Consider the following 27,089-nt stretch of genomic DNA (forward strand, 5'->3'; position numbering starts at 1 on the left):
TGATTCACCTTATTATATCTAGTAGCAGAGGAGTTCAAAACAGAAAACCTGGGTGTCCCAGAAGCAAGTAGAAGATAGCAATAGGGAGAGGAGTGTGATGGGTCATCTAAGAACAGGTAATGTTTTGAGATTTAAGCAGGGAATAGGTACTAGAGGTTTCAATAAATAAATAATGCAGTCCAGATTAAACCTCTGGGCTAAGATAAGGGAAAATAAGATTTTAGGTTCTCCTGGGGGCAAATTTGGACCCACATCCTAGAGGGCCTGCAGTACTGAACTGGTTGCCAAGAGATTAGCTGTAAACCCAAAGCTAGCATTGAGGATCCAGATCACTCATGGAAGTGCCTTTCCTCAAATGTGGAATAAATAACTTCTTGACAGCTTGGTGGTGTTAATATAGTTTTAATAGCCGTCATAAAAGCAACATTGTGAATTTTGATTGCCTGGCCAAATTCCAACCTACACAGTTAGATTTTGTTTATTTAAGATGCTTTTGAAGTCTTCTGGAAGGAGAATTGGTTTGTTTTCTGATTGAGACACTTAACTAAGAATTTACTCTCTATGACCATTAGGTATTGTCTGCTCTTGAGAGCTTTACTGGTGGATAAATATGAGTTTGTTAGATTCGTAAAATGTTTAATGATACTGTGAATAAAAGGTGCATCATATAGAGGCTTATTATGATTGTCTGTGTCTGTACCATCATTATTTCCAGAATAACCAGTCTTGATTTTCCAAATAGAAAATATGTTTGCAAGTAAGAAGCAGTATGGCTGAAATATTAAGAAACTCATCTCTTTCTGTGTCTTCGTCAAAAAATCTTTTGTAAATATCATATTAATGACAACTGTGGAAAGAGAAACATGGAAAGTCTACTTAACATAGAATTTTCTAATCCTTACAGGAATTTGAATCAACGAAGATTAGATCATCCCCTAAGTGGGATTTTATATAGTTGTTTCGTTTCCAGTTTTCCATGCCTTTCTCACACTTGATCTTTGTATGAAGCCTGCTGCCATCTTCAGAGACATGAGTCATGGTACTTAAGATGTTTTCACCATATTTTGGGCATCACAAGATACAGTAGGAGAAGAGGAGAATCTTGGCATGCACAGTTTTTACATTCTAAGACTTGACCTTTTGCAGTGGTTCGTTACATGTTTTAATTTAGCTTATGCACTAGGCTGACAGACCTCTCAGTATCTGATTTCATTTCGGCATTTTCCTTTCATTAAATATCCTGTATGTGTTTACCTGTGTGTCTGTGTATGTGTGTCTAATATGTGTGTATATTTTCTATGAAAAATAATCTCCATAAAGAGATAGCCAATCCCTTTGGAAGTAAGAAGTGATGAGGTGATGACTTATAGCCAGAAAGAAAAAGAAAGAAAAGCTTTAGATAAACTAAAGAATAAAGTGCCATGTTTTTTTAGGGATTTCTGTCTATACTATAAATGAATCCATCAAAAGTTCTTTACAGATACTAGTTAAAGTGAACATTAAATTATTTCAATGAACTTTCCAGATCTTGCCAACAAATGCTTAAATGAGAACTTAAAACTCTAGCAATAGCAGCAGAATGCCTACAGAAATGATCTTTGAGTTAAACAAAAGTAGAAGAAATTCAATCTTTTTTTTTTCTTTCTTTCTTTTTAGCGCACAAACCCTTGTTTGTGGTTGCCTGGAATATTTGTCCCATTGTCATTCCTTTTGATGATAGACTTTGCCCCCCTCCCATCGATAAGAGGGAAGGGTCACATGAGCCAAGAATGGCCGGTCAGCGTTCCCTGCACACAGCACTTGATTCAGGAGTGAGTAGTGCCAGTCAGTTAATCCAGGGCTCAGTTTTGCTGGAAATGGTGGCTCTGCCTCTTAAGTCAGCATGCTGGCTGGACCCGATTTGGAAGATACTTTGAGGGAATCCTAACTTCAGTAACAGAAATTAATGTTTAGAGAGAAACTGATACGAGAGTGAAAGGACAGCTTTGTTTAAGCCCAGATTCATTTGTGCCTGAAGTCAGTGATTATATTTTACTGTATTTTATGGGAGAGTAATGTGCTTAGTAATATTTGTGAATTGCAGAATTTTCCAAGAACTTGGGAGCATATCTTTCATGTGGCTTAAAGGTTCTGTGGTTCCTGTGCCCTCCCACCTGTGTGCTGACAAGCATTGAGACTTCATTGTTGTCTTCGAAGCTTTGATGTAGTCTAATTTTCTGTGTTTTTAAGAAATGTAGAAACTCTTTGTTTCAAATGCATTGTATTTACAAACTGTGGAAAACACTGTGCATCAGTTAATAATTCAGAAACCTGTGACTGTTTACTTGCTTGAATAATGAATGCCAGTTAATGGACTTTATAAATGATGGAAACTCAAAAGCATATAAATGAAAACATGCTACTCAACTCCAATGTAGTCATTTCTGTAGAACTTATATATATGTAATTTCTGTTTTAAATATTTCTGCAGTTATTTTTTTCTGATTCAGTCATGTTGTGGGAAAAAATGATGAATAAGAAAGCAAGGTTCCCCTGCTTGCACTTTTAAAAAACTTTTTATTTTGTATTGGGATAGTTTCAGGTGAACAGCAAAGGGAATCAGCCATATATAAACAGTATCCATTCTACCCCAAACTCCCCTTCTTGCGGTTTGCATCTGTATATGTAAAGTTGGGGCCATCAGCTACTCATTGCGCATGTGTGCACAGTCGCTTCAGCAACTCCATAGGCTGTAGCCCACCAGGCTCCTCTGTCTATGGGATTCTCCAGGCAAGAATACTGGAGTGGGTTGTCATGCCCTCCTCCAGGGGATCTTCCCAACCCAAGGATTGAACCCGAGTCTCTTACGTCTGCTGCACTGGCATGTGGGTTCTTTACCACTGGTGTCACCTGGGAAGCCCAGCTACTCATTACCTACCCTTAAATAAAAGGTAAATTTTAGTATATGATATCCAGAACTCTTTATACAGGCTGATGATAGTTATTCTTTACCTTTGAAATATCATTGTAGTCATTTACTGGGGCCATGGGGTCGCTGAGGGTCGGACACAACTGAGCGACTTCACTTTCGCTTTTCACTTTCATGCCTTGGAGAAGGAAATGGCAACCCACTCCAGTGTTCTTGCCTGGAGAATCCCAGGGACGGGGGAGCCTGGTGGGCTGCCGTCTGTGGGGTCGCACAGAGTCAGATGCGACTAAAGTGACTTAGCAGCAGCAGCAGCAGAGGGATGGAGGCAGCTTCAATCAAACGAAGCTAAAAATAGCTATCATAGAGAAAAAGAACTTACCTTTCTTTGAGTTACTAATTGTATCAATTGCTACATTATCAGATCTCATCTTCCCAACCACAGTGCAAGGTAGCTGCTATTGTCCTTATTCTGCATATTAGGAACTTGAGGCTTAGAGAGGTAGCGTGACTTACCAGAGGTAAGGTAGAATATCTCTTGCCCAGATTCCTTCGGTGACTTCTCTTAGGATGAAGTTCAAACTTCTTGACTTGGATGAAAAAACTCTTATTCTCTGAACCTTCATCTTGAAAGCTTCATCTCTTTTCATTCCTTACCTAGACTCCAGGTTTACAGGCCACCTTTTACTTTCTAAAATTTGCCACAAGTTGTTTCTTCTTCTGTGAGTCCTATTCCCTCTTCCTGTTCTTATAATTCTGTATCTAAGTCCTCCTCCCTCTTAAGGTTTCGGCTAACATAGCGCATCCTCCAGGAAACTTCCCCAAGTCTACTGTGCCCACTGTGTGTTGTTCATAAATTCATTCAGCAGATATTTCTTGAGGATCCCCTTTGTACCAGGCACTGTCCAGGGCACTAGGAATATAACAGGGAACAACGAAGGAAAAGATCTCTTCCTTTATGGCTTTTACTCTAGTGTTATTATTAATAACCTGTTTAGTTCGGTATCCTTCATTAGCTGCATGAAAGCTTTGATTATATCTAAGTTGTTTTGTTGCATTCTTGGGGTCTAACACAATGGAATATTGTTGAAATGTTGCCGGCTTGAATATTTATCAAATCAGGTCACAGATGAATGACTTTACTTATTATGTCATTTATAATGGTTCTAATAGAAGTACAAGAATGTTCTATTTGGCCTCTTTTATCTTTTCACACTGTCACTATAACCATAGCAGACCTCATTGTCTTGTGACTGTATTATTGCAGTGAACCTCTAATTGGAATCAACCTTCTTTCAGTTTTTCTACACCATTGAATTTTCCATACATCTGCCAGAGTTATCTTCTTATATTACTGGAATTGTTCTCCTTCTTCAAACAACACGCTAAAAATCCAAGTCCCTTCATAATCTCATGATGCCTTTCTACTTGAATTTAACTTCTGCTGTTTCACATATACCTTCTGATCAATCCAAATTTTTTTGCAATCCACTTAGTCTGGTTCATTTTCACTTTCCTGCCTAAAGATCTCTTTCTCTTATTCTCTCATTCTCAACTTATTACAAATGTTATAGCACTTCCTTCACTTCCCTTCAGTTCAGCCAATCTTCATTTCCATAATCTCTGACTTTTTATAAGACTTCTGTCTATATCAATAGTGTACTCATAAACAAGTTTCAAGCAGCAGAATCTACCCCATCTCCTGCTTCAACACACACACACACACACACACACACACACACACATATACAGGGAGGGAGAGAGTGGGAGAAAGAGAGTGAGAAAGAAAGAAACACTACCTGAAACTCCAAGAGATAAAAACAGTAAAAGTAGAGCTTACTGTAATAGTGACCCCTAAAGTTCCTCATGTCCCCTTCAGCTCTGCAGAACACATCTGAAGCCAGTATGTGACCTCAGCCACCCTGGTCTTTGTACAGTCTTACTCTCAGCAAGGGAAAGGTTGAAGGTGGTCACGATGACAGCACGGCTGAGAAGGAAATCAGTTATTGCCGAAACAGAAGTAAATGATCATACATACTACACCTGGCTCAGCACATGTTTCGAGCCCAATGTTTCTGGCTTCTAACCACTTCGCAGGAAACATCTGTAGAACACACAGAGTACCATAGGATTTTTAGCCCCATCTGGTCCCTACTCATGTGTGCAAGTCTTATATCCTAAGTACATTTTATATTTCTTAAGGGAATTAATTGTATTTATGTTCCTTTAGTATAAAGTTATATTTTATATTTATATAAGCTTGTCTTCCTACCAGTGTGAAAGAATAGTGATTGTTTTTTAATTCACGATGAACAACCTATCACAAAGAAGGTACTTACTAAGTCCTTGTTATTTAGTCCTGAATAAAATATCCTCATTTCTGAAGTTAGCTGTTGTTTAGGATTATAAACACTTTGTCCTATCTGACACGTGAACTCTCAGTATAAAGTATCAAAACACCCTAGGCAAAATCAAGTGTTCTTTTGTAAAATGTAGTTGAATTTGTGATGTGACTAATAACAGATATTTCATATTTTAAAAGATAGCCTTAAGTATTAACAACCTTAAAGATTTTGTTTAAAATGTGTTAAACAGGTATATAAAAGGTAGAAGGAGTTCTGGAAATTTAATGAGATAGATCTATAAGGAAATGCAACATGAAATTATGTGATTTTATAAAGCAAACTTTTCCCTAGTTAAAATCACCTAGTTTAGTAACTCACCAAACACATTATGAACATGTTCTTCATTTTTTTTTTATATTTTATCAAAGGAAAGAAAAAGAGTTGATTGATAATTCTGACTGGTCTTTTAGCCATTCAAATATATAACAAACATTCATCATTTCTAATTGATGAAAATTAAACTAAATTTTAAAGTATAGTTACTAATAGATCACAAGCTATGATGAGTTATCAGCAGCTATTTTTTGTTTTCCAAACACCTGCATTAGTTTGTGGTAATCGCTCGGTTTATGCCATATATAACATGTTAGTAAAACATGATTTTTGCATAATTTAATTAGATACGTGTCATATGCTGAAGGAACGAGAAATGTGAGGCATAATTCATGCTCAGATTGGAGACATTCACATGTTTAAAGATACAAAACAATGCAAAGGCTTTATGGATTCTATGATTTCCATCAATTTAGGTAACTGTGACCCCTAATTATATTCATGAAGATTTACAAAATTGACAGCTTTTATCTTTGGAATATAATCAACCCTATAAGAGGAGTCTTCAGTGTGAGGGAAGATTAGGTCTGACAGAAATGTGAAATAACCTAGTACAGGTTTTCAAAAATCTCAATTGATACCCTTTTTGAAAATAAATAAAGCAATCTCATACCCTTTCTTAATGAATTTGAAATTTCAAAATTAAAAAAAATCATTAATAAAAGTAAATGGAAAGTATTTGTAATTGGCTATTTATTTTTAGAAAAACTGTATGTGTTCCTCCCTCTGTTAAGAAATTTGACATGATAAACAGGTAATGAAATGATTTGCCCAGATGGGAGACCTAAGTGTTAAACCCATATTTCTTGATCATGAGTCAGTGCTCAGAAGTTTCAGGATGGAGAGAGAAATACTCTGATGTCAGGAAGACAATGCTTTTTCATACCATTTGTATATGCGTGCCTCCTCAAGTGTACTCTAAATTTCTTGAGACCATTCCTTGCATGCCTTCCATTTCTTCATTGTTCCAGTATAATCAGCACAAATAAAAAGTACTCAGCCTTTAATGTTGTTTATTTAGCATTTTAATACAGCACTTTAAGGAAATGTTTCATGTTTTATTCATTTTTCCCCCAGATATTCTAGAATATTTGCTTAATGAATGATAAACAAGGAAATGATCAATAGATTAAGGAAAACTAGGTACAATTAAGATAGGCTTATTGCCTTTGTCAGAATTACTTTACCAGAAATGTTTTTTCTTCACTAATTTTCAAATGAATGTGTTCTAACATGTCTGTGTGGTTCATATATTTTTAATAATTGCTGAATTAAGAATTAAAAGTTCCATTTCCAAATATGCCTCAGATAACAAATAAACATGTTTTTACTCACAAAATGGTATAATGAATAGAATATAATCAATCCTTCTTTCCATCAGGTAATTTAAGTATTATCTGTTAGAAAGAGCACTTACTAGCTTTGTTTACTTACTGCTTCTGCTGCTGCTAAGTCACTTCAGTCGTGTCCAACTCTGTGCAACCCCATAGACGGCAGCCCACCAGGCTCCCCCGACCTTGGGATTCTCCAGGCAAGAACACTGGAGTAGGTTGCCGTTTCCTTCTCCAATGCATGAAAGTGAAAAGTGAAAGTGAAGTCACTCAGTCATGTCTGACTCTTAGCGACCCCATGGACTGCAGCCTACCAGACTCCTCTGCCCATGGGATTTTCCAGGCAAGAGTATTGGAGTGGGGTGCCATTGCCTTCTCCGAGTAGACATAAATAAAGTTGACCACTTCAAAGTCTGTGATAGGTAAAAACCCTTATATGAATATCCCCACTGCCTAAATTGCCAAATTAGTGATGAAAATATGGACTTTAGAATTAAATATCATTAGTTTGCTTTCCCTGAGTTTTAAAAATATTAAAAACAAAGTAATCTTTTACATTGTCAAAATTTGACAGATATCATAACTTAGAAGATTTTTCTTAACTGAGTTTTCCAGAAACCAAAGAAAAGTAGTTAAAAAAAAATCCATTTGGTGAAATACCTTACATTTTTTCTGTTTACTGTGTCACTTTCAGCTTTTAAAACATTACTGCCATTACACAGCCAAGGAACAGAATGGTCTTGTAAATGAGCTCTGCTAACAAAAGAACATGAGACTAACTGGAAACATGGTGCTGTTGCTGGCTGAAAGATGGGGAATATCACTAAAGCCATTTGGAAATATTCCCACTCTTAGAAAATGGCAATTGTGGAACATGAGACCTAGTCTATTTGATTTCAGCCTTAACATCTTTCAACATATGATAGCATACATTTGGATAAAAAGTGAAAGAAAATAGAACAGTTTTGTGTATGTTTTATTTATGGCTACGTTGACTACAGGTATTTCTACATCAGTCTAAACCGGCAGAGATGTTTCTTAGTAGACAACCCCTGTAATAGTGGCTACATCTACCATTCACCTTGCATCAGTGCATTGCATGTGCTACTGCATGTTGAGCTTTTTTATTCATTTATATTGGTTCATTTAATTGAAAAAAAAAAAACTTATTTTAAAAAAAAAAGGTCTATTATGAATCCTCTTACAGGTGTGGCATTGGAGAAGGAAATGGTAACTCACTCCAGTATTCTTGCCTGGGATATCCCATGGACAGTGGAGACAATGGAGTGAGCCACAGTTCATGGGGTCGCAAAAGAGTTGGACACGACTTGGCAATAAAACACCACCAACAACATAGATGAGGCATCTGAGGCCTCCTACAAATAGTTACACCAGTAGCAGTTTACAGGGGAAAACAGTCAAAAGCTTAAAGAATTGTAGTAAAAAGAATAGAGTGCAACTGCATAAGAAGATTTGGAAAAGCCCATGCTTTCTTGAGATTGATAAAGCTGATTCAGAGAGAGTTAATAAGAAAGTGATTAACAAAAAAGTTACAGCTTATTGATTAAGCTGTAAACCTGGTATCAGTATTTTAGAAAGTGAAGAGAATAATCTTTCATTTATTAATAACTATATAAATATATGTTATTGAAGGAATATACACACAAAACCAAAACTCATGAACAGCAATTATGAAACTGAGCCTCACAGACTGTGTTTTCAACCATTGCATGCTTCTCACCCAGGGAAAAATAACATGTCCAAGAAAAAGCCAGAATTCAAAGTATAATGTGGCCACAGCTCCCAGAAAATTTTAAAAAGCAAAAAACCTTCCAGATATACCACTTTGAAAGAGCCAGGATGGGAATGCTAAGGCATAGACCTCTAACCCTAGGTCTGGTTACTATGATGGGAGCCCGTATTTCAGGATCCTGGAGGGGGTTCATGGAATCTGAAACCTGGTATCAGTATTTCAGAAAGTGAAGAGAACAATCTTTCATTTATCAATAAATATATAAATATATGTTATCAAGTTTAATTATTTGGGGATGAAATTACATCATCTCACACATGATCCAGTACCTTTGATCATCTGGTAATGACAATCGAGGGTTTACTGAACTACATAATGTGGATAAATCCACATATCAAATAAGCTATAGTTTTCAGGACTGATCAAACTTGGACACATAAACAGAGTCATGACCAAATTTAATTAAATAACCCTGTAAGTATTGTACATATTACTTATTGTTTCTATTTACTAGTATCACAGCCATGACTGTGACTTAAAATAATTCAATAATGTTATTGATCTGTAACAGGCGTGTTGTTAAAATATGAATTTATGCTGAAATAGAAAAATAGTGATAACAGATGGAACAAATTCATTCTTATTCAATAAATTAGGTTATTCCAGTAAATAAAATTTGAAAAAAATCACAATAGTGTGAAGACTCATCTTTAAGGTAAAAAAAACAAAACAAAACATACATTTCAGTAATCAACTTTTCTGCTGATTAGAATACCTGGTGAATATACCATGGTGCTTAGTTCTTCTGTAAAACAGTTTAAAAATATAGACTCTTCTAGTTTTTTTTCCATCTGATTATAGTTATAACCTGAGATTGAGAGAATTCTTGAAGTATTCATATTTAGTACTGTATTGTTTCTATTGTATTATCTACTGTAATCTATAGTATACCCCACTCTTGTTTTTTCAGTTGTCCTGTTACATTTCTCATTAACACTGGCTAACAGTTTATCTTTGTAAAACGGTGTCAAAATATAAAGAAATGTTTGAAATTATTGCTGCTAATTTACACTACAGTTATTATTGTTTTATATTTAGCTTCATAACTTTTTTTTAATCCTTGAAATGTCACTACTTTGTGAATTTTAATTTGATTTAAAGGCTTTTCATTATTGTTTTATACGATCAAGCCCTGATTAAGAATTCATATTTTGTGCTTTATAAAGTACCTGATAAATGTGTAACATTTGAAAAATAGTATTCATTATGGCAAAAATATTATTTTGAAGTGTACCTCATTGATGAATTAAAACCTTGTTATTTTTTCTTATTCAGTTTATTTTATAGTTAATGAAGATTTCTAGATGTATAGTGAATGCCCTAATGAAACTCACTTTTATCTCAGTAATTGCTTCATTTCAGAAGTTTACACATTCTGCTAATGAACCACACATATTCAGGCTAGCTGGTGTGGATCTGAATTTACCATCCACTAAAGTTACACAAGCCTGGATTGTCAACAGGGGGAAGCAGATATGTGCTTGTGGTACCCGCTGTGTTTAGTATCTAACAAAACCTCTAAATGTAAGATCATTCTCTCCAAAACTGCAGATTTTGGAACAGAAGAAGTTGTAGCAGATAGAGGATTCAAAAACCAAACCAGTAAATTCAATAGGATAATCTCCTCATGCTGAGAATTATACACAATGTTAATTCCTTAACATTAGAAAGGGTATTGTCTTGGAAAAATGTGCCTATTATGGAAAAAATATTGGGTTGGATTAAATGAAGCTGAAAGTAGAGTGGACTTCTAATGGTGAAAATTGTTCAGCAACTCAGTAATGTCTTCTCTAAAAGAAAAATTACAATCTGTTAAGTTTTGTGAAAATTGGAAAAACTTGTAGAGGAAGTTATTCTACTTTATACAACCTTCCAAGATGATAAAAGCCAATATTTTGGAGGAACTAAATGATCTTTGTAGAAAAATAAATAGTGAGTCAAGAATTAAAAACACTTGACTTCTAAATCATAATACTGATGCCATTTTGAAATGCCAGTCCATGAAAAAATATTTTCACCTGCACTGTTTTATTTGACTGTTTTTGTTGTTTTTAAAAACTCCTCTGTCTCTAGACATCCTAATTTCTATAGGCATTCTTTAACATAGAATTCTATGACATTTTAAAATTTTTGCTTAGCATCAGTAAAAAGTTGACCTATTGATGTTCCTTGAAGGATTTTCTTGGATATAGACAAGTAAACAGGGCCAAATGTGGATATAGACAAGTAAACAGGGCCAAATGTGTGGATCAGAGCATGAATTCAAAGCTTTTCAAAGTAGTTTTATGAGAAAGTATGTATTTTATTTTATCTTACACTTGTTAATGTGTCTCCCACTCAGGATGGAATCTGTAGCAGAGTTCTTTACAAACTCTCACTTGTGTAGCAAGTATACTGGGACTTCATCCTCATATGTTCAGTATGATCTACTTTTTACATTTTTCCAAGATAGCAATTTAGTTGCCAATGTGAATTTAGAAACAATAGAATTCGTTGAAAAATATTTAAATTAAAATATGGGTATACTTTCTTGCAGAATCATTAATTTAGGCATGCGTTCTTCATTACACATATCATATACGCATAGTTGTTTTGAGCAACTATCCCTTTTTGACAGAGAGCGGCATTTCTCCTAGGAGATGCAAAGCATAGGCTTGATCTTCATTTTGGTTATCTTTCCAACTTGTCCTCCATACTATGAGCTTATTTTCTCAAGAGGCCATTTGTCCTCAATATGCTGGCTGGCCATTATCTTCTCTCCTTAGCAGTGTGCTCGTTCTAGGGACTCTTAGACTTGCCCTGTGACTGATTCATTGTCCAGTTTGTAGATCCCAAGAGCTTTCTCAGCTAACTACAAAGAGCCTCTTGTTCCTACCCCAGCTGTTTATTGCTGTTTCTCTTTAGCACTACTTTGCTGTAATCTACACTGAGAAATGTCTTGAACTTGTTTAATGACTTCCTAACTGGTACACTGACCACTAATCTCCAAATAATTCCTCCTTTATGGTGGGTGGCTTTATACACACACATACACATTTATATTTGTGTTTACATGTACATTAACCTCCTAAGTTTGTGATTTCAAGGTTTAATAACTAGCTCTCTAGCAATGATATGAGAAATAAAAGCTATTTCCTTTCCCAAGAAACAAAGACAGAATTTTTCTGCATGTTATTTTGTTTCTCCCTTCAAAATTCCGTGCCCTTCTTCAGAAGACTTAGGTCAAAAATTATTGAGACCACTCGTGTGAGGGTCATTTTCAATAAATTTTCATTTACTGTGGGCTAAGAATCACTAGGGGATGGAAATAGTATTAAAAGGCAATTACTCAAAAGTGATTGTTTGCTTTGGTATTACTTATTAGTTGGTTATTTAGGCATAATTTATGTATTTTCTAATAGTAGATGAGAGAAAAGTAAAAAAAAAAAAAACATGTAAGCATCACAGGATGTTAGTCCCTCTTGCACTGTTTAGTTTACTGAGGATGTTAGAACAGCCATTCAAAACCACTTCGTCACCTGACTTAGAAAAAGAACCAAGAAGAAGGTAATGACAACCTTCTCAATAACTCGATTCTACTGCTCAGTGTTCATGGTAGTTCTTACTTGTCCAGTATAAAAACAAGCGGAGGACTTATTGCGTCTCACAGGAAAAGTAATCATCATGATGTAGCACATCAGGAATGGATTAGGGTACTAGTGGTCCAGAAAAAACTCATGTTTCTTTTCATTGATGTGTTAATTTCATTAACTGTTGTAACTATACATTTCTTATAGAAACATGTATAAGTCTGGTCATAATCTATTGAAGACATAATATGTATTTTTGTACATTCATTCAGATGGATGGATAAGTTCATAGAAATGAGGAGTGCTTTCATCACATGTCCTGTGTTCCTATAATTTTGGTGCTTTTTCAATATAGTAGGGCTTTCAAGCCTGGCCCCTAGTCAGGTTCCTGCCTGCCAGCAGTGTTCCATTGGAAACGAGAAGCAAATAATGGGAAGCTGGGGGAATATGGGAAGCAGGAGTATTTGGTGAAGAATGAGCTTGCCTTGAAGGTATAATAGAACTTGTCAAAGCCTGTTTGTTCTAGAAGTGCTGTTAAAACCAATGACATTGAAGATGAAAGGACCTGGCCTCATAGGGAGTTACAGGCTGTGAGCAACCAAGCACATGGTTTGCCTCATTAGCTAAAATTTGTTGGACTTTATTTCTCTCAATGTTTTAGGTACCCAAGAGGATGGAAGGTGGGGTCTATGGCATTGCATAGACGGAAGGTTACTGGGCTGTGCTTTTCACTTAACCTGACATGGTACCCTTCCCTCTGTGTGATGTCCTGACCCCACCCTCCATCCTTTGGGTACTGAAGCATGGATACCTCAGTATGGTGGTCACTCTCTTCTTGATTTTTGAAATCAAAATAGTGAATGTTCCCAAATATTAGGACTTTAGGATGAATTCTTTATCTGAAAGCTGAAATGCACAAGGCCTGAGCAATAGCCGCATTCAAATGCACAAATAAGTGTGCTCTTTTTTATCACTTGTCTTAGATTCATCCCTCTGTCCTAGACTCCATCAAACAATCACTTCAATAGCATCCTTTCAGGTAATAAGAATTTCTGATCTCACACCAACCTGGGATTAGCATTGAACAAAATCGCCTTTCCAATATGTGTTTCTCCCACCTGTGCATACTGTGAGGGGAAACACACAAGCATGCAGAATGAGGGCTCAGTCTGCTAAGACAGAGGGTGGAAAGCATTGGTCTTTCATCTTACTAGCTAGATAACTTCCACTGAAGAGCTTGTTATCAGTCTGCATCTCTTGAGATTCTGATTCGGGACCCGGGAATCTGTAGTTTCAAAGCTCTACAAGTGTCTCTGGTGTAGAACCAGGGAAAGAAACCACCATAACCTGCATGGAGGTCCCTCATTCTCCCCCAGTCTTGCCACAATACTGTTTTGAAAGCTGTGACTTGAAAGGTTTAAAACAAGTACCATCTCAGACAAGTTGAGGACCTTCAGCTTCCACCAGAGCAAACTCCCACTGTGGTCCATCTCTGTCGGTCTGAGGAGCCCCTCAAAAGCTTGACTTCTGTAATGAATGGGTTTCCAAATTCAACACAGCACAGGCCCAGTGAAGAATTCTAGGGTAGCACATTTCTCTACCACTGGGTGGTAGGCACTGTTCTCCATGTCTGGGTTACAGTGAACAAGAGCTGACAGCTTCTCACAGGTTATAGTTTTATAGAGCTTATAGTCCAGCGGGAAGAATCAGGGAAGAAACAGACATGCAAATTAATCAGCTAGATTATTCCTGAGAGTAATAAGTACTATGAAAAAAGTAAAACAAGTTAATGGAAAGAAGAATGCTTTTGGAAAGAAGTATACTGACAAATAGCTGAGACTTACTGGATGGAAAAGGGTCAGCCTGTGGATGTACAAGAAGGAAACATGGCCTATTTGAGACAGAGAAGACTGGCATCTACTGAATAAGAAAAGCGATAGGATGGTGACCTAATAGACATAAAAATGATTTTGAAAAACAAAGAAGATACATAGTTTTCACTTAAACTGATCTGGGAAATCCTTAAACCTTAGTCAAAATATCTCAGTTATTCAGGTATATTTTATTTGAGCTACTGTTTTCTTTCATGTGGCTTTGAGAATTTTTTATGATTGTATATGCAAGTTGCTTTTCTTTGCTGAAGATTATCATAAGTGGTCCTTACTGAAAAAGCATGATTTGAATTGTGTGGCTGGTGTAAGGTAAAGTCAGTGATAGTGTGACCATCCTACTAGTAACTGAATTTCAGGGTATCTTGTTTCCCATGCCAGCTTTACAGCAGTTGCTCCCTGCTCTTTTATATCACCAAGCCAAGATCCAGTAATTGTGCTGATCTTGTATTATATCTCTTATCACAAAGTTACTATAAGCCAAAAAGAAGAGCTTACTTTCCAGTTTTTATAAAATTGAATTCACAATGATGTAATTCTGTACTCCAATGAAAGAAAAGTTGTCCTTAATGTCTACATCATCTAAAGCCCATGTATTTATAAAATTGTGTGATTCTGGTTGCCAGATTATGCTGCAATTGTATGTCAGTAATTCCAAGTTCATGGTCCACAACCTGAATTACTGTCTTGGTATTTGTCATTGACATGACGATATAAAAAATAATGATGCATGAATTTCCAGCCATGGCCAGGAATTGAAATGGAGGCATGGAAAGGGAAAGAGAGGATAGGAGGGGAGGAAAAAGTGAAGACGATGCTCCAGAATGGTTTTCATTCCTCCTTCCTCCTTTACCCCGAGCACCAAAATCCCATCCTTTCTGGTACCTTGATATTTTTGATACAACTATTTTGAAATGCCACTTTGATCTCATAGTTTTCAAGTTCATATCAGGTTTCAAGAATTCTTCTAATTCCATTACATTATTGATGCCTTTAATTCTCACAATAACCAAGTAAGTTAAAGTACCAGTATCATCCCATTTTATACATGAATACATTGAGGCTCAGAGAAGTTGAATAACTTATCCAGAATCTCTCAGGATTAAAGCCTGAGGGTCTTTTACATGGCAAAAATGGGAATTTATATGGCATTTTTATTCATCCATTGTTTAACAGTATTTTTTTTAAATCAGTGAATCCCTTTGATTCATATTTCCTTCTGTCAGCTTTCATCAGATAAAGGGATAAAGTTTTAGATATTTCAGCTTGCTTTCGACTGCAGCATAGAATTTATTAAGATAGCAAGTGTCCTTTGACGTCTTGATTTCCTATTCACTGATACATTCATTCTGTGAACCTCTTAGCATGAAAGAAATAACCAAATCATGTTCATCATTCAAGCATAAAATTGTCTTAAAATATTAAATATATACACATATGTAAACCCTATAAAATGTCAAAGATATTATAACATGATAGTTGACAGCAAAAGCTTTGAATTAGACAAATCTGAATTGAAACTCTGTATCATTCATTTTTAACAGTGATCTTGCCCAGCCACATAACCATAATGGAGATAAGATTTATTTTTTAGAGATTTAAAAGTAGCAGATGAAATTGTAAGTACTGAATAAGTGACTTTTAAAATGAGAGACTACATAGCTTTTAAGAACTTTTAAAGAGAAAGTGAGAAAGTTAAGAAATTGCAATACCCAGTGATTTTTTTTTTTTTTTTTACTGTTTTATAGGATTTCATTTCAAAATTTGAAAAAAGTTTGACATCTGATACTAGGGTCGATCTTATAAAAATGCTCATTTATGATATCAGTTTAAATTTAATTGGTTTTTTTCTTTCTCAGTGATACCTAAAATAAAGATGTGTTTTATAATTGATGACATTTTAGAGTCAAATACAATTTTTATAATGCATATCAAGTTTTCTTCAGGAGGCTGCTGCTGCTGCTGCTAAGTCGCTTCAGTCGTGTCCTGTACTAGATATATATTTAGACATCAGTATATAGATTATGCCTAATTCTTTGACTCTCTTTGACACATCTGCAAGAGGAAAACCTATTCCATGACATTGTTAGTATTAAATTACAAAATGTGTATAAAACTGTCAGCATAGTGTCTGGTGCAGAATTGTTAAACGTACAACAATAATAGCTATTATTATTATTGTTGTTACATTTCCATTTACTGTGAAGGGGTGAAGACCTGGACACAAAGCAAGGTTTGCCACAAATTAACTTTGGAAACTCTGTCTTACTTTCCTGTTTTGCAAAAGAATGTTTGGCTAAGATGGCCTCTGAATTCCTTCTGGCTCTAAGATTTTGTAATTTTATTATCTAATTCAAAAATGGAACATAATATAACCATAAAATGAATTTTATTTGTTTCTTTCAGTTTGTGGGGACATCCATGGACAATTCTTTGACTTGATGAAACTCTTTGAAGTGGGGGGATCTCCTGCCAACACTCGCTACCTCTTCTTAGGGGACTATGTTGACAGAGGGTACTTCAGTATCGAAGTAAGTCTGCATGATTCCTTTTAGCTGTTCAGTAATGGATTAACACTATTTTAGCAAAATAAAAGTGGTGAATATTATTGTGTTAAATAAATCCCTAGTCTTTAACAATAAACTTTTATTATATATTCTTATTTTTCATTGATTCCTATATGCTTTTTATTGCATAGCAATGTCAAGGAATTGGCTAATAGTAAGATTTTGCCTTTTGTACTTTTTACAAATTTGCAACTTTGCAAAAATTGCATCATATTTTACATTAGATAATTCTGTTTCCTCTTGAGAGAACTAATCAAAGTCGATTAAATAAACAGATTTGTGTAGTTATATCTTATGAGGCACTAAGTTATTTTTGTAAATGGATAATCAAGTGCATGTCTGTCTGTGTGCATTTGTGTGTGAGTATGTGTGAGTACACTTACAGCTGCTGTGTTTTGTCTTGTATGGCACCTGTCATCTAATTAGGGTTATTTGTCAAAATCATTTATTAAAACAAAACAGATAACCTTTGAGTAGAGGTTCATCCTCAGCCTCCCAACTGCTTCTGTTTCAGGTAAGTAGAAGTTACATTCACAATAAAGTCAAGGGTCTTGTTTTATTCACACCTTTGCTCTTCTTCCTGCTACTTAATACAGTGTTTCATACATAGAAATATCTTATAAATACTTATTAAAAGAAATAATTATAAATAAGAATAAGTTTTAAAGAGCTCATGCTATAGCAGATGACATCATATGTACTCTTGGAAATAATACTTTAAAAACGAAAACAATTATTCTTAAGTAAAGAGAGAAATCAAATTTACTGAAGACCCACACCAATGTAATACATTCATAGTAATCATTTATAAAAGAAATTCTAGGTTTTTAAATTTTATCATAATATTTTATTACAGGAATATTTAATGTTTAAAAACATCACTCTTAGACAGCTTTTACTTTTAAACTGTTATACTAACTTTTGAGGGGGGTGGTATTCCAATTCAGTTCACCTCCAGTCATTGACCATATGTATGTGTGTCTGTGGTGTGTGTATATATATATATATATATATATACACACATTGTATATAGTCATCAATATATTAACCACATTTAAAGATCACGTTTCTTAATGATTCATGGTGATGAGGGAGGGTTGTATATGTTCACAGAAAGGAAATACATTTAGGTATTTCTACCATTTAGCAAGTAAGTTTTATCAAGCACATAAAATGTATAGGCACGGTAATTGAGAATTTAAAGAAATATACATCCTTGCTCTCTAGAAGCCTAAATCAATACAGGAAAATGTAACTATAAAAAGCTCTATAGAATCAGAAGTCTAAAACAGATAGTCATCCAAGATTCAATTGTTATTTGAACTGGTTATTAAAATCTTGGGATAAAAGGGGTACAGAAGATAATTATCACTGGAATATAGAAATTTGGGACAATTTTGAGAGCATATATGGCTGGGATAAGAAACAAAGAACAAGTAAGATTTAGCTCAGAGGAAAACTGAAGTGAGAAAAGCACAGAAGAATTAATTAAGAAACCTTGTAAAACCTCATTCATGGGCTAACTTCACCAACATGGCAGAGAAGTGTGATGGAGTACAAATTTTGTAAGACCTTTGTATCACTTTAGGGCTAGTATCTGCCAAGAGTAAAGAAAAAAATAATGGTGGTTTTGAACAGAAGTTTATTTCTCTCTCAAGTAGAAACCCATAGATGGGTGGACCATGGCTGGTGTGACTCAGTCTGGCCCCAGGGCCCAGGCTCTCTGCCTTATTGATCTGATGAGTGTGACCTCCTTCCAAAGTCAACCTCATGACCCAAGAGGTTGGGTCACACCAGCTTCAGCCCTCATGTTCTCACATTACATGCAGCTCAAAGGAAAAGAAGAAAGAAAGAGTATGCCTTCTCATTTGAGGACGTCTTCCAGAAGGGGCATAGTTATTTCCTGTGGGCCAGAGTTTGTTGACATGGCTAAATGTGATTTCCATGTGTAGACAGATTTGGAAAAGACTGCAGTAGACAGAAAACAGCAATGGGAGGGAAAGAGTTTCTGTTACTTCTCTTAAATTAAGGTTATGTGGAATCTAAGTAAATATTTTTAAAAATTATTTTAGTAACTCAAATTGACATATTCATTTGACATTTATATGTTCCTATAAAAGGTTCTGAGAATAAATGCAATCGGTGTACTATATACTTCCTTTGAATCTCATCTTTTAAGCAAAGAATGGCGAAGACTCTCCTGTAGGGACTGATTATTTTTATCAGCCAAATGATAGAGTGTTGTGTTAGAATTTTTTCTCTTAACCTTAACAGTCTATTTACCTCTTGAAACTTCACAAACTCTCTCTAATTAGAGCTTTTTTAGAACTGTTTCTTTAAAGTAAAGAAGTTGAGAAGCAGTAATCACTAACTGGTTCCTCAGTAGATTTTAATTTTAGTCTACAATTAATCTAGATACTTGAACTATGATAGTTTATATAATATATATTAGTATCTTCTGCAATTTAAGCAAAGAATAAAAATCTGAAAACAAATGTTGGGGAAATACCAAATGTGGTGACCAGAGGACATTTAAAAGTTCTGAGATGCATGTACCATATTTCCCAACTTTAAAAACAGCTCTTTAATTAAACTTTAAAGTCTGAGAGTACAGCCCCAGGGACTTGCCACATGCACAGAAAATGACAAAAATGTGATGGCCTTATAAGTAAAAATGATCCATTTTGATTAGACTATGATCTTTGAGGGGTTTGAGGATGGCTCAGTGATACCATCCTATTTAAAACAGAACAGTCATTTATATAAAATATACTTACTGAAGATACTGTGAGGTTTTTCATTGTGGATTAAGGAAACTGACATTGTTTGCAAGTTAGAAATGGTATTGTTTGCCTAGTATAAATGATCTCATTTATTCCTCATAGCTCTGCAAGGAGCTTGTGAATGTCTTCCTTTCCAGCCTGCAGAAACCAAGGCCCAGAGAGACTCGCACACACAGTAAATGGCAGTGCCAAGATTCAAAGTCTGTGCTCTTTCCAATATCCCATGCCTTGGCCATATATTCACTAAACGAGCCATAAAAAAATGTACACGTAGGTGATGTGGACACTTTTACATACTGTTTTATTAATTTACAGATGTGCAAACATGCACACATAGTCCACTCCCTCACCAGTATAATCTAAAGGGCAAACCTGTTGGTTTAAGACAAATCCTAAAATGAGAGCTCAGTTTTCCAGAGTGTAATATCTCCTAACAGACGTCCTGATTCATCTTAATTCCGAGTTCCACTACAAGTCTTCTCCTTCGGCTGTTCTCTGGGCAAAGAAGAGCACTTAAGTTTAATTTTTACCAAATTAGCTTTGAAGAGTAGGTTCAGATTTCATATAGTCTCAGCTGGGCAGTATTTACAGGCACTGGGTAATGTGTTCTGGGCAGTACACGAAGCCCATTTTATGAACTCCCTCCTCGCCTCTCCTCCACTCTTCTTCTGCCAAAATTAGAAATTGTTCCCCACAAAGTTAAACCCAACTAAAACAAGCAAACTTTTGAGTAGTGATAAGAGAGGTAATTTTGCCTGGGGGTCGTAATTTGTCTCACATTGAATACCATCCTTTTTCTGATGCTGGCATTATGCTGTCTAATCTCTTTGTGTCTGTGTCTGTGTGTGTGTGTGTGCACACACATATAACCTTATGTATATATAGGTTCATGGCTGAATGTATTTCTCTGAGAATGCAGGGAAAACTCAGAATTGGAAGAAGAGGCACACACAGCTGTTTCCTTCTAGTCACTTCATCGGGTTCCCTTTTTAGCCATTCTGCACTGCAAGACATTGCCTTGAGCCCCTCCCACAGCACTAATAACTGGAGCTCAGCCCAGGCCTCAGACTCCTTTAAGTAGGAAGAATTGTATTTACTAGCTGTGAACCCATAGACTAGAATGAACCACGGTACATCAGGCAATGTTCTGTGCTTCTGCCTGAGAATAACAAGCAAACAGTACAGCAGGTGATGTTAGGTGACAGAGTGATGCCACAGACATGAGGAAGGAATTGTTTGGCTGTCTCCTTGAATCTGAGGGTCTTTATAGTGCATCGCTAGGCCCAGTGCTGCTTCTCTGTGTGCTTGTCAGACCAGGCAAATAATGGCTTAGAGGAGCAGCATTTGACATTTCAGAAATCTGGATCTTTTCCCAGCCGATACACATCCCTCACTTGATCATCCTGTGACTGAGAGACAGCATTTTTGACTGGAATGTTTCATAGCATGTATGGTTATTTTAGGGAGTTGCTTGATATATATCTGAAGCTGAATATATATATATACACATACAGATGTTTACTTTCTTGCTTCTTCTTTTACATCCTTCTTGACTCCCCTATACAAGTTTTTAAGAATAAATCACAAAGTAAATCATTGCACGGCTATAGTCGAGCCAATTAAACTAATGAAGAAAATTATATCCTTAGTGCTGCTTCACTGAAGAAGATAGATACATAAGAGAAAACTATGTCTATGATAATAATTAATAAAAAGATTAGAGGATGCTCAAATCTTTTGTATTTACAAAACCAAGCTAATTTTAAATTATAAAGTGAAAGTGAAGTCTCTCCGTCATGTCTGACTGTTTGCAACCCCGTGAACTGTAGCCTACCAGGCTCCTCGGTCCTTGGGATTTTCCAGGCAAGAGTACTGGAGTGGGCTGCCATTTCCTTCTCCAGGGGATCTTCCCGGTCCAGGGATCAAACCCTGGTCTCCCGCATTGTAGGCAGACGCTTTACCATCTCAGCCACCAGGGAAGTCCAAGTTAAATTGTAAATAACTGTTTAATTACTTAGACTGAAAAAAATACTGTTGTTGAAAGTGATTAGTGCAACTGATTTACATATCACCATGCAAAAAAAGCCAGTTGAACTTGCCTCTCTGTTCCTACCTTACTCAGTAAATCCAATGAAAATTTTATTCATATTAGCCATCTGATACCACATGGACCAAAAAAACAGCTATTTAACTAATTTTTATTTCATTGTTTATTAATGGTGATAATGTTTTACATGGGGTTTCTTTCTTTCTTTTTTTTTTTCTTTTAAAGAATATCAAGTTGTAATTTTAAGCTCTTCAGATCTCCAGAATGTTAGAACTTTAGATGACAAAATAGTTGCGAGCAAGGCAGAGTTGTGCTTGGCAGCTCTCTCCCACCAGATGTTGAGGGCGAAGGCTGGCGGGGCTCCACTCTCCAATCCACCCTTGCCCTGTCATTTACCATGCCACTTATTCCATATTGGCTGCATTTGTGGTTTTGTTCAGTGTTTGGGAAGATATTTTATTCTTGCCACAGGGGAGAGGGAAATAAAATGTGAAAAGAGGACTCTTATTTTTAGGGTCTTCTGAGCCAAGAATTTGGAAATTGAGTTTTCTTTAGTGTTTTCTTTCCTCCTCTCCTCCTCCTCCCTCCCTTCCTTTTTCTCTCTGTCATCTCTCTTTTCTCTCCCCCGTTCGCTCTCTGCTCCCTCTCCTTTCTGGCTGTCTTCCTTCTCATTTATAGGAAAGGAGTCACTATTTCCTAAATTTCTACTACATGCAGGGAGCTTTATGTCCATTACATAATAAGGGATATGAAATGTGTATTGAATCGTTGAAAAGGTAAATAGATATGATAAGGAAACCATAGAACCTTTGAGTTTTCAGTTATAAAAGAGCTACAGTAATTAAGACTAGAGGTGATAAAGCCATGTGCTGATGTCAAAACATGATCTTTAACAGATGGCAGAAAAAGAGTATGTGGGCTGTAGATTGTGATTCCTCTGGTAGCATCTGAGTGGGGTTAACAGATGGCAGAAAAAGAATATATGGGCTCTAGAATGTGATTCCTTTGGTAGTATCTGAGTGGGGTTAAGTTGCAGTTTAGATTTTTGTTGGAGAGATTATAGCTTTGCTTTAAAATAAATTGTTATAGGTAAAACTAATCTAAAGAGTTCGGAACTGTGGTAACGTTTTCCAAAGGGTATTGACTGGAGGAGGGCACAAAAGAGCCATCTGGATGCTGAAATGTAACTGAATCTGGGTGGTGGTTTCATGGGAATATACATATGGAAAAATTCATTGACTGGTACATTTAAGATATATACATTTCACTGGATATAAATTATACCTTAGTGAAAACAAAAAACAAAATCTTTTAAAAAAGTAACTACAATATAGCCAAAGCACATAGTCTCTCCCCCACTATATGCCTTAAATACAATTTCAACAAGTGAATGTAATTTTTAAAGAATTTCACATACCCATTCCTATTCCAAATCAAACATCCAGTGTTAGCGATCTATTTGGGAAAAATATAACATATATAATTTATAATTTAATTTATATTTTTATAGATTTGTTTTTATAAAAATATTTTTATAAATATTTTTATAAAAATATAAATGTTTTATATAAATATATTTTTATAAATTTATTTTTTATAATTTTAAATTGCACTATTTATACATAATATATAAACAAAATATACATATGATACAATCATATAAATTTAAAATGAGAATAGCTTTCACATTGATGTTAATAACAGTGTATATCTTCTCTGAAATGTGAGACAAGCTTGATAATACACATTTGTTTTGCTAGAACATTGTAAGTGCACCTCTAAACCTGATACGTAAGAGAGACTCATTGAGCCACCTACTACCCACTGAGATAATAGGGGATTTTTACACTTATCAAAAGATCATAATCCTTCCATTTGGTCAATTGGTCAACTTCTCAGAAATAGTAATATCATCTTTCACATGAACTTTAGGTAATAATTATAAGCACAAACTAATCATTGTAAAATTATTTAATGTAACATATATATTTAAAATTTGATGTTAGCTCATCATTTTTGTTTGTTCAATTATAATTACATAGTTGGGGACAGTATCTGGCTTGAACAACTCAATAATACATATTTTTTCTTTCTTTAAAACTAGGGCTATGTATTCAAACATTTACTTCCATTGACTTAATAAGTAATCATATAGGCTGACAAATGATGACTGTTCACAGGTAGCACCACAGATGAACTGCCAATGGCTTGACCCTCATTCCTGCCATGTGTTAGAAAGCTCATTATTAAGTGTAAATATTGCTTTATTTGGGGTTTTAGATTTTAGTAACTAGAATCAGACTTGTCTCAATATTCTTCTGGTTCTTTAGCTTCACTTTCCGAATAAAGTTCATGAGAATAAAAAAGCACACTTGTTTTCAGTGTGATTTTTCTCTTCCCTGTGGATTTTTAATGAATGCTATTTGAGGATAATGAAATTTATATTAATACTTGAGTATCCCAGTTATCTTTATTCACCCTTCTGGAAGACTGTGTCAATGTAGGTTGATTCCAAGCCTCATTTTTATACAAACTGCAATACACAACTACTTATTTTGTGAGTTTTAAGGTATATGAAAAGTTTCCCCTAGCTGTCAACAGCATGTGTAGTGAGATTCCCTGGCCTTCATTTTGATTACAATTATATATGAAATGAAAAGCTCAAGGCTTTAAATACCAAAAGCACTGAAATAAGAGACAAGATAATGGGAGAGGAGACTAGTAAAGGAGAGAAGAACATAACAGAAAATAGAGACACAATCCAGGTTAGCCTGAGCTTGTCAGTGTTCGCTTCCAAATTTTGTCAGGCCTTTCCTTGCTAATTTTTCCATTTCTATTCAAAATAATTAGCTTTACAAAGAGAAGTGGCTTTATTTTATTTATTAGCTGTTCATCACATTTCTTCTCATACTTTTACACTGGTATATTTTCATTTTTAATATATTTTCATTTTGGTTTTATCCAGTAGACTGTATGTACTCCATTGTTTGTTTGCGTGTGTTGTCTAGATCCCCAGTGTGATGTTTATATTTCAGTATAGGTGAACATTTGGAGAAGGAAATGGCAACCCACTCCAGTGTTCCTGCCTGGAGAATCCTGTGGACAGAGGAGCCTGGCAGGCTACAGTCCATGGGTTGGCGAAAGATTTGGACACAGTTGAGCGACTGAGCACACACGGATGAACCTGGCTTGGTACCGAAAGAATGTTTCTGTTTGATTTTCAGTATCTGCCTTAAAAAAGACTTAGTCTTTTGGAGACTTTTGGTCATACTAGCACAGTTTGTTCATGTCTTCCTGCTGTGTGAGCCAAAGTATATGTAACTATAATGGAAAATATTTATTTTTATATTATTCTTTTTTTTCTCAGTGTGTGCTGTATTTGTGGGCTTTGAAAATTCTTTACCCCAAAACACTGTTTTTACTTCGTGGAAATCATGAATGTAGACATCTAACAGAGTATTTCACATTTAAACAAGAATGTAAGTATACTTCTGGTTTCTCTTTTAACATCGTGTATACTAAATAGTAATTTTAATCCATACAGAGTTTTACATTATGATCCATTGCTTAAAAGTAAAAAGCTCAAAAATGAGACCATATCATTTCATATTACTTTCTGAGCATAGCGAGTTAAGAGAATTAAGAATTTCTTTTAAAATTATAAGTTCTTTATAAATGATATAAAATTGGAATTAATATTTGATGTGATTTAGCCTAAGGTTTAGAAAAGGCACAGGAACCAGAGATCAAATTGTCAGCATTCATTGGATCATAGATAAAGCAAGGGGTTTCCAGAAAATCATCTAAGCCAAAGCTTTTAGTTGTATGGATAACAATAGACTGTGGAAAATTCTTAAACAGATGGGAATACCAGTTCACCTTACCTGCTTCCTGAGAAACCTGTATGCAGGTCAGGAAGCAATAGCTAGAACTGGACATGAAACAACTGACTGGTTCCAAATTGGTAAAGGGATACATCAAGACTGTATATGTCACCCTGCTTATTTAACTTATATGCAGAGTATATCATGTGAAATGCTGGGCTACATGAATCACAAGCTGGAATCAAGATTGCCAGGAGAAATATCAACAATCTCAGATATGAAGATGACACCACCCTTATGGCAGAAAGTGAAGAGGCACTAAAGAGCCTCTTGATGAGGGTGAAAGAGGAAAGTGAAAGAGCTGGTTTAAAACTCAGCCCTCAAAAAATGAAGATAATGGCATCTGGTCCCATCACTTCATGAAATAGAAGGGGGAAAAGTAGAAGCAGTTACAGATTTTATATTCTTGGTCTCCAAAATCATTGCAGATGGTGACTGCAGCTATGAAATTGAAAGATGCTTGCTGCTAGAAAGAAAAGCATTTTAATCTGCTGTCTAGGTTGTGACAAACCTAGATAGCAGATTAAAAGATGCTTGTTCCTAGGAAGAAAAACTGAAAACCTAGACTGCATATTAAAAAGCAGAGACATCATTTGGATGACAAAGGTCCATATGGTAAAAGCTATGTTTTTCCAGTAGTCATGTATGGATATGAGTTGGACCATAAAGAAAGCTGAGTGCTAAAGAATTGATGCTTTTGAACTGTGGTATTGGAGAAGACCCTTGAGAGTCCCTTGGACAGCAAGGAGATCAAACCAGTCAATCCTAAAGGAAATCAATCCTGAATATTCATTGGAAGGAAAACCAATACTTTGGCCACCTGATGCAAAGCACCAACTCATTGGAAAAGACTCTGATGCTGGGAAAAATTGAAGGCAGGAGGAGAAGCGGATGACAGAGATGAGATGGTTGGATGGCATCACTGACTCAATGAACATGAGTTTGAGCAAATCCAGGAGATAATGAAGGACAGGGAAGCCTGGCATGCTGCAGTCCATGGGGTTGCAAAGAGTTGTTGGAAATGACTTACCAACTTAACAACAACAACAAGCCTAAGCAACAAGCAAGTAAGTTAGTAGTCAGAATATTGCTGTTCAGGATAATCCTACTTTTTAATCTCACATCACTCAATAAAATCAAATGGAGGACAGATTCAACCTTGTGCTTCTCTTTCTGGATGCAAAGGATTTACCAGCCTCAAGTGGATTTTACAGAATTAAAGACAACTTCTTCTTATAGAAATAAACTAGGGGTGAGAAGTACCTCATATAAATGTCATTTTCCTCTCTCTTAATATTCCTCATTGTCTTTGGAAACTTAAATTTCTTTCTGTCATTCATTTAGCCCTATTTCAATGGAACACAAAACTTCTCTGAAAACATTTGCTATAAGTTAATAAAGGAAAAGCAATGTGCAGTGATTTAGAAGCAACATTGGAAACTTTCTTGCTATCTGCTTTTCTGTAAGAAAGTTCCGGAGAATCATCCAGTTTTGTATCTTCTTCCATTCATCTCCTAGTTTTTGTGTTCTGTTCTGTTTTTAATATACATTTGTAGATGAATA

At 35.5% G+C, this 27,089-nt stretch overlaps 1 protein-coding gene across 2 annotated transcripts in view; it reads left to right on the forward strand.

The window, feature by feature from the left end:
• Nucleotides 1–27,089, forward strand: part of PPP3CA (protein phosphatase 3 catalytic subunit alpha) — a 325,559-nt gene that overhangs the window by 230,959 nt on the left and 67,511 nt on the right. For both annotated transcript variants that reach the window (XM_005207693.5, NM_174787.2), the window contains 2 exon segments: nucleotides 16,652–16,776; nucleotides 25,010–25,121. In XM_005207693.5, coding sequence (XP_005207750.1) covers nucleotides 16,652–16,776; nucleotides 25,010–25,121 — 237 coding nt within the window.

Source organism: Bos taurus, chromosome 6 (assembly GCF_002263795.3).
Source record: "Bos taurus isolate L1 Dominette 01449 registration number 42190680 breed Hereford chromosome 6, ARS-UCD2.0, whole genome shotgun sequence".
NCBI lineage: Eukaryota > Metazoa > Chordata > Mammalia > Artiodactyla > Bovidae > Bos > Bos taurus.